This window comes from Argentina silus (genome assembly GCF_951799395.1).
Source record: "Argentina silus genome assembly, chromosome: 11".
Classification (NCBI taxonomy): domain Eukaryota; kingdom Metazoa; phylum Chordata; class Actinopteri; order Argentiniformes; family Argentinidae; genus Argentina; species Argentina silus.
The window spans coordinates 4,189,081-4,201,324 of NC_139665.1; the positions used below are offsets into that span (position 1 = coordinate 4,189,081).

At 47.2% G+C, this 12,244-nt stretch overlaps 1 protein-coding gene across 1 annotated transcript; it reads left to right on the top strand.

Annotated features, from left to right (window-relative positions):
• The first annotated feature begins 6,026 nt into the window (after positions 1 to 6,026).
• On the top strand, positions 6,027 to 12,064 carry trim25l (tripartite motif containing 25, like). Its single transcript, XM_083680306.1, has 16 exons — positions 6,027 to 6,843; positions 7,417 to 7,512; positions 7,671 to 7,904; positions 8,009 to 8,168; positions 8,440 to 8,478; positions 8,669 to 8,704; positions 8,894 to 8,938; positions 9,079 to 9,132; positions 9,246 to 9,293; positions 9,386 to 9,451; positions 9,857 to 10,093; positions 10,324 to 10,410; positions 10,600 to 10,635; positions 10,813 to 10,890; positions 11,044 to 11,109; positions 11,204 to 12,064. Exons 1-16 carry the CDS (start codon positions 6,193 to 6,195, stop codon positions 11,776 to 11,778), a joined length of 2,508 nt encoding a protein of 835 aa, XP_083536432.1. The 5' UTR covers positions 6,027 to 6,192; the 3' UTR covers positions 11,779 to 12,064.
• The last annotated feature ends 180 nt before the right edge of the window (positions 12,065 to 12,244 follow it).

Here is a 12,244-nt window from a genome sequence, read left to right on the forward strand (position 1 = left end):
TCTCTGTAAAGGTTACCGCTACAGCATCCATCTCTCATTGGGAAGACGAATAAGCAGTCTTTTTATCCGTGCTAAGGAGCAAAAACAACTGAGTTATTTCATGAGTTTCACTTCCCCAGTGTTTGTTTCCTACCTCGTCCCTCAAGACACCCCCACCTACACACCCACACAGCTATGTTATTGGGGGAAAGGTTGGCCTTGGGGTTAAGGAGGCCAGTAAGCCATAAGTTCACTGGTTCAATCCCCGGATATGAGCCGGTGATTGGAGGGTGGCTGAAATCACATGGAACTGACCAGCTACTACATGACTTATAACATGAGAATAAGAAAACACAGAATAAAGGCCTCATAAAAGCTTCTTTCTAATGTTGACATGTTAAATTTGGCTTAATATCAAGAATATAATTATTAGATTAGCAAATAACTTAACATTAGTGTCCTTTACAATCGATCATAAAGGGTTTTCCAGTTAATCAATCATAAAGGATTTTTATGTCATGACACTATATTTTTGATATTGGCTCCTTTGTTAAGGACTGTGACCTGCACTTTTATGTGGATGATACTGCACTTTATTCTGCAGCCACCTCTGTGGATGGAGCTTTGTCTAACCTACAGACCGCTTTTGATGCCCTTCAATGGTCACTTGTGGACTTCAAGTTAATACTACAGTAAATGCAGTCAAAACTAAGTATTACGGGTTAACTTTTGTCTAGAACTCACAAGTCTGAGGCCATGGATTAAAATATCTGCACCTCAGATGGTTCCCAAATTGAGAGAGTCATACAAGTATCTCGGTATCTGGATTGATGAGAAGTTATGAAAACACAAATAGATTAATTAACAAAAAAGCTGAGAGTTCAAATACAATCAACGTTCCTATCAGTCCTCAACTATGGGGACAACGTTTATATGCATGTGACCTCCTCCACTTTGAAACAGTTAGATTCAGTCTATCATTCAGCACTTGTCTTTTATATCAGGCAGTGGGGAGGCCATCCCTAACCACTAGAAGGACCCAACACTGGCTCTTGTCTGTGCATATAAAGGAATTCTCCATAAACTCCAAAACTATCTAACATCTCTTATCACTTGGAGACCTAGCACTTATCAGACATGGTCTCAAGATAGATTAGTCCTCAAGGTCCCATGTGTCTCCTCTGAGCTGGGTAGAACTGCCTTTAATCATTGTACTCCTCGGGCATGGAATGACCTGCAGGACACACTAAGACTTGCTGCTTTAGTATCACTGAGCCATTTTCGAAACTTGATTAAGGGTTCCACTGTGGAGGAGTGCTCTTTCTATAATTGATTGTTTTCTGTAAAACAAAAATATTGCCTGTGTAAATCGTGTCATTTTAAAATCTTGATGTAAATAATACTGGTGTGTATATTTTGTCATCTGTAGTCACCCATGAAAAAGCAACCTTGGTCTTAAAGGGACTCCTCTGAATAAATAAAGGATAAATAAATAAACTCAATAGACTTCAGGCATAAGGGAGGCATATTAAACATGCAACAGAAATATAGTACATATAAGATTAGACTAGATTCAACTTTACTGTCATTGTGCAGAGTACAAGTACAGAGACAACGAAATGCAGTTAGTGTCTAACCAGAAGTGCAAAAAAGCAGAAAAGTGCAGTGTGAACAGTATATACATGGAATGCCGTATGAACAGTATAAACAGGTATGTACAGTATGTACAGATATGTGCAGTGTATTAACAGTAGTATTAAAAGAAAAATATATGGATATGTGCATTATGAACAGTATAGACAGATTATGAACAGTATAGACTTTACTTTACTTTAAAAAGTTACTTTAAAGACTGACTACATGGATGAAATAAACTCACCACATATTGCAGGACTGGAAGGTCACCATGCTCAAGTGGAAGTAAATGTAAATGTCCAGGTATAATTTTGCTCTTAGTATAATTCTGCAATACATGCCATTATCTAAATGAGTCCATTCACAATGCAACACAGGTGCAGTGTCCTCATGTTAATCATGAACCTGGCAAAATGATAATCTCCGATCTCCACGGACACAACATTAGCTCTAATCAGCGTGGGAATAAATGCATAGGAATGGGGTGATGACTCATTGGGTGAGGTTAAACATGCAGAGATATATGCAGATATATGTTGTCATTGGCAACACTTTTGTATTACGTACATTATTTCAGATTTAGAGAAGCTGACTGGAGAGAAAGAGAGGGAGGATGAAGAAAGAGAGGAAGAGGAAGAGGAGAAGACGAAGGAGGGAGCTTGTCAGACCAGTCCAGTCAGGACTTTCTGAAATCAGATATACAGTAACATACCAATAATATGACATGACCCATCACATCTACAGTAGTTACACCACAGTTACACATAGTTTGTTGAAGTGGGTGGGGGGGTGGGTGGGGGGGTGGGGGGGGGGGGGGGGGGGGGTGAACAAAGAACTTTTCATTGGGTTTGGATGCAGAGAGGGACTAGAATTGGGGGGTCAGAGGAGGGAAGGGATGGGTGGCGTGGAGAGACCGGTGTGGAGACAGCATGTTGGCACTGGCATGGCAGGGCCCAGTGCCAGGTGCTACAGGGTTCCAGAGGCAGACATGCTGAAGCCGCTGTTACTGAGCCACTCAGCACCGGCTGATGGGATTCACCTGCCTCTCTTACAGACGGACACACGCCACTGTACAATGCCGACCACACAAAACAAGATTTGTGAAACCAAGAACACTGAGCAGTGCAAAGATGCTCAGAAGTAACTGTCTCTAACTGTCTGCTTCTCTGTGTCTTCGGGTTCTGAGAGTGTGTGAACGCTTATATTTATATGTGATTGACCCCACCTGAGCTGTTACCCAGGGGGGAGTAAGGGGCAAGAGGGGGAGTAAGGGGCAAGAGGGGGAGTAAGGGGCAAGGGGCACACATACCCCTCATCCAACACGTACTGTAGTGTACTCTGGTTCCCCTTCTTACCCACAGTTACACACAGTCTCACACACAAAATAACACACACACAAACACACACACACTGTACATGCACCCTAGCTTATTTTTTCATCTTGTTTATTCTCTACAGCTTATGCTGAAGATCTCTTTTTCATTTTCGTCAGAATTTTTCATTTTCATCTGGATCAATACATCTTGTGTTTTGAGATGATCACAAGAAACCTATATCTATATCTATATCTATATCTATATCTATATCTTTGGAGGTACAGAGGATTAGGTGCCCTCTCTAAAGAGTGTAAGAGACTAGGGAGGGAACACAGCCAATATCAGCATTCAGGACAAGCTGAACCCTGCTCCGTCTTCGTACGCTCCACGCTCATTGAGAGAAAGGGCAGCAGCTCATCCCGTCAGACTGGCAGAGCCGTGAGTTTTATCTCATATTAATCAATGAGACACGGACGGACATATTACTTTTCTGAGGAAAGTGGAAACTCAAGAGGAAACTGCATAAAATAATGACTCACAGGATATCAACCTGATCACAGACTGTATCTCCAGGGCAATGGAAATATCAAATCAAGTCACAGACACAGACACAGACACGGACACACGCGCCCGCACACGCACACACACACACACACACACACACACACACACACACACACACACAGACACACACACACACAGAGGAGCCGTTTCTGACAGTAAGAGAAGAGTTGGGGGATGAGTTTGTCTGTCTGTTTGTCTGTCTGTTTGTCTGCCTGTTTGTCTGCCTGTTTGTCTGTCTGTTTTTCTGTCTGTTTGTCTGTCTGTTTTTCTGTCTGTTTGTCTGTCTGTGTGAAGCTCTGCCAACGGGGGGGCCCAGGTCCAGCACAAAGAGACCACAGACGAGCCCAGACACAGCAGGCATTGTGGGTCCTGCGGTCTGCACACTGCCATCACCGTCGCCACGGTGACACTGACCGACAGGAACCTGACAGCGGCTCCCCCAAGATGGAACCCAAACCCTGCGTCTGTCCTCGACCTGCCTGTCACCCTCTCAGCAGGCCTGAGGACAACACTCACCTGTTCTCCTTCTCTCTCAGAACAATACACACCTGCACACACACCCACACACACACACCCACACACACCCACACACACACACACACCCACCCACACTCACACACATACCCCCTCCCCCCCCCACACACACACACACCCACACACACACACCCACCCACACTCACACACATACCCCCTCCCCCCCCCCCCACACACACACACACACACACACACACACATAAACACACTTATTGTTTTTTTTTATATAACATTGCGTTGTTACATTAAAGTACTATATTAAAACCTGAATATGACCATTGACTATGATTTTTTCATGGGATCGTGTGTGTGTGAATAATGTAATATTTGTATCATCCATTTTAAAAACATCAATATCAAACCCTCCTGATTCGAGAGAGGCTGTGGTGAATGTTAAAAGCACATAGCAGAATCCTAAGCAGAACCACAAGAGATACAGGCAACAACATCAACAACAACAACAACAACAACAACAGTCTCTGATTAGATTATTGTAATTAATGGAGGTGTCCACAGTATCTCTGCCAGGTCCCCTTAAAGGCATGGTTCTCCCGCCTCCTATCCTTCTCTCTGTAACCTTGGGGGACATTCTTTTCTTATCTTGAGTCTCACCGTAACAGAGCATTGAAACTGAACTCACCTTTCTTACTGGATTCCATGTGACGTGATGATTTGTATTAGGTTGCAACCATGTTATTCAAGTGATTTATGACAATATAGGACTTCATATTCTGAAGTGAAGGGGGACCTCTACTGGGGAAATAGAGAACTGCACTCAAAAGTAGAGTCAAAAGATGAAAAAAAAAAAAAGAAAAGAAAAGCTCATTCGTTTGGAGTGTGCGTCCTTTATGGTGTCTAACTGAAGAGTCCCTTCTACCTTTGTCCTCCTACCCTAGTAAATGTCAGACTGGGCTGCATGTATGCCACAGAACCCTGTGTGTGAGTAAGAAACCATCACTGTAAGCTTGCCAAGAGATAGCGTCATCTCTATTCTTTGACAGGGTGAGGAGTGGTTTTAATAAGGATTTCTATTCCCCAGGTGGTGTGAAGATGAAGCCATTGTCGCTCTCTGTTGGTGATGGAAAAACCCAGACACCACCGGGGCGAGCCTACCCTCAATCAGGCCCACTCCCTCTCTATTCCAGCCCTCCACAGCAGCCTGCAGCAGCCTGAAACTCAAGCCTTTAACAAGGTGATTACAGCCATAGTCTCAAACAGGGGCCTGACCACCTAAGAGAATCTGTCCATTCACTGCTTTGTAAATGAACCTAACGCTCAGCCCTGCTCAGATGCTAATGAGGCCCATGTGGCCAGCTGGGATATTGAAACTGCAGACCATACGGGTTGGAATCTATCGGTCTTCTATGTAGATACTTAGGCTATAGGCCATAGATACATGAAGGATGTTTAGAAGGAATACAAATGCTCTGCCAGGATACTTTAGTAACTGAAAGAGGGAAGTTAATTGATCCAAAGCCAATTCGATGAGTGCCTATTATCACCACAGATGAGTAATGCACACGTAAAGCCGCTTTACTCGTTGAAGTAAAGCTGTCTCGGTTCACCACTGCCACCTAGTGGCTGTTATCACACACAGCGTAACAGGTCATTTTGGACCAGAAAGGATTAGAAATAGCAGTTCACTGAGGCCTAGGAAAGCATCTGAAAAACACCCACGGTGAAGGAAGTGTTGCATATGCTTGGATAACATCTGTGGCTGGAACATGATACCAGTGGGGAAATGACTTTTATAAACATGACTTTTATATTGTGAGGTGCCTCTTGTTCCAGTCACATTCTGGCGACAGGACTGACTAGTCTGACCACGCCTGAGCCTGTGTTCCACCCCTCCTAATGGTATGTGACAATCAGTGAAATGGAAACGCACTCACTCCTGTTTTTCCCCCCAAACCTGCTCCGCTGGCTCTGGCCCCGCCCATTCACCTGTCTTCACTTCTACCTGAACAGAGGGCAGGTCTTCTTCATAGGATAGCACCACTCTCTACCTCTGGACTACCTGTTGCTGTTCCCATTCAAGTCTCTCTTCATCCAACTCTGCCTCATCTCACTCCCTGCTGTAGCTCTCTCTCTCTCTCTCTCTCTCTCCCTCTCTCTCTCTCTCTCTCTTCTTTCTCTCTTAACCCCTCTCTCCAGCGGCATCAGTATGAGTGGTAAGATGTGGACAGAGGAGCAGTTCAACTGCCCTGTGTGTCTGGACCTTCCCAACGACCCCGTCACCATCCCCTGTGGCCACAGCTACTGCATGGGCTGCATCAAGGACTACTGGAGCAAGGACGACCCCAAGGGGAAGTACAGCTGCCCCCAGTGCAGGCAGACCTTCAGCCCCAAGCCCTCTCTGTCCAGGAACACCATGCTAGCTGAGGCCGTGGAGCAGCTCCGCAAGGGGTCCCTCAGCTCCACCATGCGGGAGTCTCTGAGGAACGCCCACCGGACCCAAACCTCCTTCTCGCCTGGGACCCGGGGCTCCCGCGCTGCCCCTGCCCAGCTGTCTGCCTCCACGGTGCCTTGTGACATGTGCCACGGGGAGCAGCGGGCAGCAGTGAAGTCCTGCCTGGTGTGCATGGCCTCGTACTGCGAGAGCCATCTGAAGCCGCACCAGACCAAGCCGGCGCTGAAGAAGCACGAGCTGATCGCACCCACGGGCCAACTGGCCCAGAAGATCTGCACCCAGCACAAGTACCTGCAGGAGTTCTACTGCCGCCAGTGTAAGATGTTTGTCTGCTGGCTGTGCACCAGTAACCAGCACAAGGACCATGAGAGTATCTCCACCAAGGCTGAGCGGACAGAAAGACAGGTAAGCCATTTACTGTGGATCACGTTCACACAGACAATCACCATGGACTTACTTGGGCCCTTGTATTCACACCAAGAAACCGCATGTGGTGATTCACCTCTCCTAGTTGTGTGTCTTTGTCTATGTGTTTCTATTTTGGAGTGTAAGGTGGCGCCCTGTCTTGTGGTGCTAATGCGGTTGCTTTGTGTCTGATACGGGGTGCTGCCAGACTGAGAGCATTCCACACCGCATTCCAGTCCATTCAGAAAGCACCATCCTTTACCACCATCCTTTATCACCATCCTTTACCACCATCCTTTACCACCATCCTTTATCACCATCCTTTACCACCATCCTTTACCACCATCCTTTACCACCATCCTTTACCACCATCCTTTAGCACCATCCTTTATCATTCCTCTCAGCAATCCACCAGTTTTTCCTCTTTGCTGTTCGTGTGCGTGCGTGCCTGCGTGCCTGCGTGCGTGCGTGCGTGCGTGCGTGCGTGCGTGCGTGCGTGGGTGCGTGCCTGCGTGCGTGCGTGCGTGCGTCTACTTGGGTGTATTTGTGATCGTGTGCATGTTCCATCCCTAGAAAGAGATGTCAGAGGTGCAGACAGAGAATCAGCTGCGGCTGAAGGAAAGGCAGGGAGAGCTGAAGGAGATGAAGAAGATGCTTCAGACTCTCAAGGTAAGGCTGAAAATGTCAGAAGATGTCCAGCCAAAATACACTCATGTTCGTTGTATACCCAGCCCAAGGTCAGAGCCAGTCCCATCCAGTGTGTGTGTGTGTGTGTGTGTGTGTGTGTGTGTGTGTGCGTGTGTGTGTGTGTGTGTGTATGTGTTCAGCGCTCAGCAGACAGGGTCAATGTTGACACTGAGAAGGTCCTGTCAGAGCTTCGGCAGTCTGTGGAGAAATTACAGGAGCTGGTGGAGGATGTGATGACCTCCGTTGGGCAGGAGAAGCTAAGTGAGGCCCAGGAGGTGGTGGACAAGCTGGAGGCTGAGATCTCAGAGCGGAAGAGGAGAGACTCTGAGATGAAGGACCTGATCAGGTGTGAGGACAACATCCACTACCTGCAAGTAAGACCTTTGTGCTAAACATCATCCTGTGATGTCATACACCGTATGACACAATTCACAGGTAATACAGTGTCTCTCCTTCTCTACCTGCGCACCCCCTGCAGACCTGCGAGTCTCTTTGCAACCCGTTGGAGACGGAGGACTTGCCAAATGTGAGAGCCAATCCAGAGGCTACATTCGAGCCTCTGTGTGACGTCATCTTTGACCTCAGGGTGAAAGTGGAGGATATGTGCAACCAGGAGCTGGGCAAGATCACCAAGACAGGTCTGTTAGAGGAGCACACACACACACACGCACACACGCACGCGCACGCGCACACGCACACACACACACACACACTCTCTCTCTGTCTCTCTCTCTCTCTCTCCCTCTCTCTCTCTCTCTCTCTCTCTCTGTCTCTCTCTCTCAGGAGGCCCCAGCATGACTTAGTTTCCATTTTTATGAGACACTCTCCTCTTTAAGTTGTCACATGTAACATCTATGAATGTCCTGTAAATGTGTTTGTGAATTCATGAATTCATCACCATCTCCTCAGTGAGCGACACAACACTGTTCACCTTGGAAGACAATAGCGGTGAGTTCAAGCCCCACCAAAACAAATGGTTTTTTTTGTGGACTCTCTGAATACAAGGGTTAGGGTTAGGGTTAACCCTAACCCTAACCCTAACCCCCTAACCCTAACCCTAACCCTAACCCTAATACAATTGCAGGTTGACAGACTAAACACCCACTCACTGTACTTTCATTGTCATTTCCCACAACAGCCAAGAATGAACAGAAGACAGGAGGAATCTTTAAATGTAAGTGTATTCTTAGCTTTCACTGCATGTCCTAGTACTGTGCTGTAGTTCAGTGCTTCAGTAGTAGTAATCAATAGTTATACTGTGCACTGTATACTGTGTCATAATCAATAGTTTACTGTGTTAATGTTATACAATGTACAGTATTCATTTACATGCTGACTCCCTATTTCAATATTCATCCCATAGTGTTTTCTGGTCTGGGCGCTCGGAATACAAACAACCGCACTCCGGGTATGTATCGTATGCCCACAACTTAAAGTTCAACTACTGCCCATATCTATGCTTAGATCATTCTTTCATACCAATGTGTGAATGTGTGTGTGTGTGTGTGTGTGTGTGTGTGTGTGTGTGTGTGTTCTTGTGTGTTGCAGCTCCCACACCAACTGTTTCAGTTGGGGTCAGAGGTCCAGAGAGACGCGGGCAGGGTACAGTCACGCAATTTGGATTGTTTCATCACAATGACCAAAGTACTGCTCGAGAATTGTATCAACTTCGATCGTGACGTTTTTTCTTGAACTATTGTTCTGTCCTCCTGTAGGTGTCGGCGTGAGAGCTCAGGACGTGAGGAGCAGAGATGGACCACGGGGTAACATTATGTCTCAAAGCCCCCTTTGACTGTGTGTTTGAGTGCCCTTTGACTGTGCAGGTGTGAAGTACTGTTCTCTGTTCTTCCTGCAGATGACAGAGGGAATGCGGGTTCGTCAGCACCACGAGACAGGCAGAGGAGGGAGGAGAGAGAGATGAGTAAGAATGACAAAAGAGAAGAATAACACAAAAGCACAGATTGTCTCACGGTCACCTGACTGGTTTCACTGGTTGCCTGGCAACATGTTAACATTTCCTCATTATTAGATGTTGTTTCCTCCTCCATCCTGTTTCCTCATCAGGGTTAGGGTAAGGGTTAGGGTTGGGGGTTAGGGTTAGGGTTAGGGTTAGGGGTTAGGGTTAGGGTTAGGGTTAGCTTTAATCTTCTCAATTTAAGAACAACTACAAGTAGTCAGATCCATCTCCAGAGAGTCTTAGGAAACAATATAGATTCAGTCACAATAAAAGTCTTATTTCTTCTCTCATATTCTCCCTGTCCAACCATTACTGAGACACACCTAGCCATGCGAAGCCAGATACTGTATCTCTCTCCTCTCTCCACAGCCCGAGAGGTGATCCCCAAGCCTAGTCCTAGGCCCAGTCCCACTCCCAGTCGGAGAGAGCCAGACTCCTGGAACAGACCAGAGCCTACCCAGTACCTGTCTGTAGCTACCCCAGCCCCAGCCCCGGCCCCGGCCCCAGCCCCGGCCCCAGCCCCAGCCCCAGCCCCGGCTCCAGCTCCAGCCCCAGCCCCAGCCCCGGCTCCAGCTCCAGCTCCAGCCCCAGCTTCAGCGACAACAGGTAAGAGATGCCCTCTGGAAATGGGGGATGTGGAAAAAGCTCTGGCATAGGCATTAACGTTTTCTGAATCTAAATCTGAAAAATAAACTGCTACAGTCTGAGGTTAAAGGCTCAACCTAAATCAATTCAGCTCACCTATAGAGTGTTCTTTTCAGAATATTGCACCATTTTAATTTTCCTGCAGATCTGGTTCTCATTCATATGCTCTCATCCATGTGACATCAACCCAGGTTTTTCCAGGATGGCCTCCATAAGTAGCCTCTTCCGCTCTCATCGACGCGCCACACCACAGCCGGCCAACGGTGCTGGAGGAAGCCGTGAGTCCAAGTAGCATGACCTGACCAATGCCCTGGTGTGACTACCCAACCACCACTGAATAGAGACTAGATTAAAATGAACCCTTAATCCTAATCTGAACTTCAAATGCCTTCTTGCATGAGTGCCACAGCACATAGTTTGTGTACGTTGGAGCGTGTACATAATGTTGTCTTACTGTATCTCCACAGGGGGGATGGGTGCACTGACTGAATCTGTAGCAGAAGGTAAGAAAGTAATAGAGCAGTCTTTTGCATGAAGTATTGTTTGTTTCCTCTGCCAAATCAATACAATAGGCTGCTCTGTGGGAGTATGATGTTCCATCAACTATTTACTGTACATGAGAGCTACTTGTGTGAGTTACTCAGTGACATGGTGTGATATGATCTGTTTTTGTTTCCAAGTCACGGTTAATCCCAGTCTCTTCCTGGATTCTCCGAGCAATGACCATTTCCTGAATCACACACCGGCATTCCCCGCATGTGAGTTATTCTTCCTCTTCCTCCTCCTCCTCTCTCGTCCCTGACAGCAGAGGGCATGTTGTGTCAACTACATTGTGACCACAGATCATAACACATTCTGTGTTCTTAGAATTCCGTGTTTGTGACCTCACCCCTTCTCTCTTGGGTCTGTAGTGAGAGAGATCAACCTGGACAGTTTCCAGGCCCCAGAGCCCAGGACCAGAGAGGAGTTCCTACTGTGTGAGTTTAGTGCAACAAAATACAGAGTGCATACATGTGTTTGTCAACTGCCAATTCTACTAGCTTTCTCCTCACCTAAACATCTCTCTCCCAGACGCCTGTATGCTGACCCTTGACCCCAACACGGCCCACCGGCGCCTGTGCTTGTCAGAGGGTAACACCAAAGCCACCCTGCAGGGGGCAGCGCAGCCCTACCCTGACATCCCCCAGCGCTTCGACGGCTGGACCCAGGTGCTGTGTCAGAGCCCTCTCTCGGGCCAGCGGTGCTACTGGGAGGTAGAGTGGCGTGGGCGCGGTTCGTCCATGGGCGTGTCTTACGGGTCTCTGACCAGGAAGGGGGTGGAATCGAGGGCCGGGCTGGGCTACAACGCTCAGTCCTGGAGCCTGGAGCTGTCTGACACCTGCTGCTCCGCCATGCACGACAACGAGAAGAGGGACATCCCCGTCTCCTACTCCCCCCGTCTGGGCGTGTTCCTGGATGGCTCTTCCGGCACCTTGGCCTTCTACAGCGTAGCAGAGAGCATGGTACACCTGCACACGTTCCGTGCCAACTTCACCCAGCCGCTGTACGCTGCCTTTGGTGTTGGCAGCGGTGTGGGGGTGGGTCTAGACTTCGCCCTGGGCCAGTTCAGCTCACACTCCGACAGCATCAAAATCTGCCCCCTGTGAGGACTTAAGACCAGATCAATCACAAATCTGATGGTGAAGAGATCACCACTCATGTGACTTGGGAGTTGATGTTTATGCATGTATGAATGATGAATTATATTATATGAGTTTCCTTGATGTTCACTAGCCTACTATTCGAACAGAAAAGCCAAAGTACTCACATCGAAAACACATTGTAATACATGACTGATACTGACACCATTGGTGTGCTGTGGATATGCATGGTGGGTGTGTGAATTTATTATAAAAAAATTAAAAAACACACAATAAATGCAAAAGAAGACCAGTTTGTTTTTCTTCGCTTTAATTAAAAAAAAAAAAAGAAGCAACAATATTTTACAAAGGGGGAGGAAAAGAGGAGAGGCATGAGGTAAAAACAGAAGGACTCACACTTCCAACAACACAGAGCCCCTTCATCCAACACCATTCCCCATCACCTTGTGACATCATCAGAAAGCACCAGGCA

Coding starts and splice junctions, on each gene's coding strand:
- trim25l (XM_083680306.1), top strand. CDS start 6,193: ATGAGTGGTAAGATGTGGACAGAGGAGCAGTTCAACTGCCCTGTGTGT. Junction 8,939..9,078: donor TACAAACAACCGCACTCCGG/GTATGTATCGTA, acceptor TGTGTGTTGCAG/CTCCCACACCAACTGTTTCA. Junction 9,133..9,245: donor TCCAGAGAGACGCGGGCAGG/GTACAGTCACGC, acceptor GTCCTCCTGTAG/GTGTCGGCGTGAGAGCTCAG.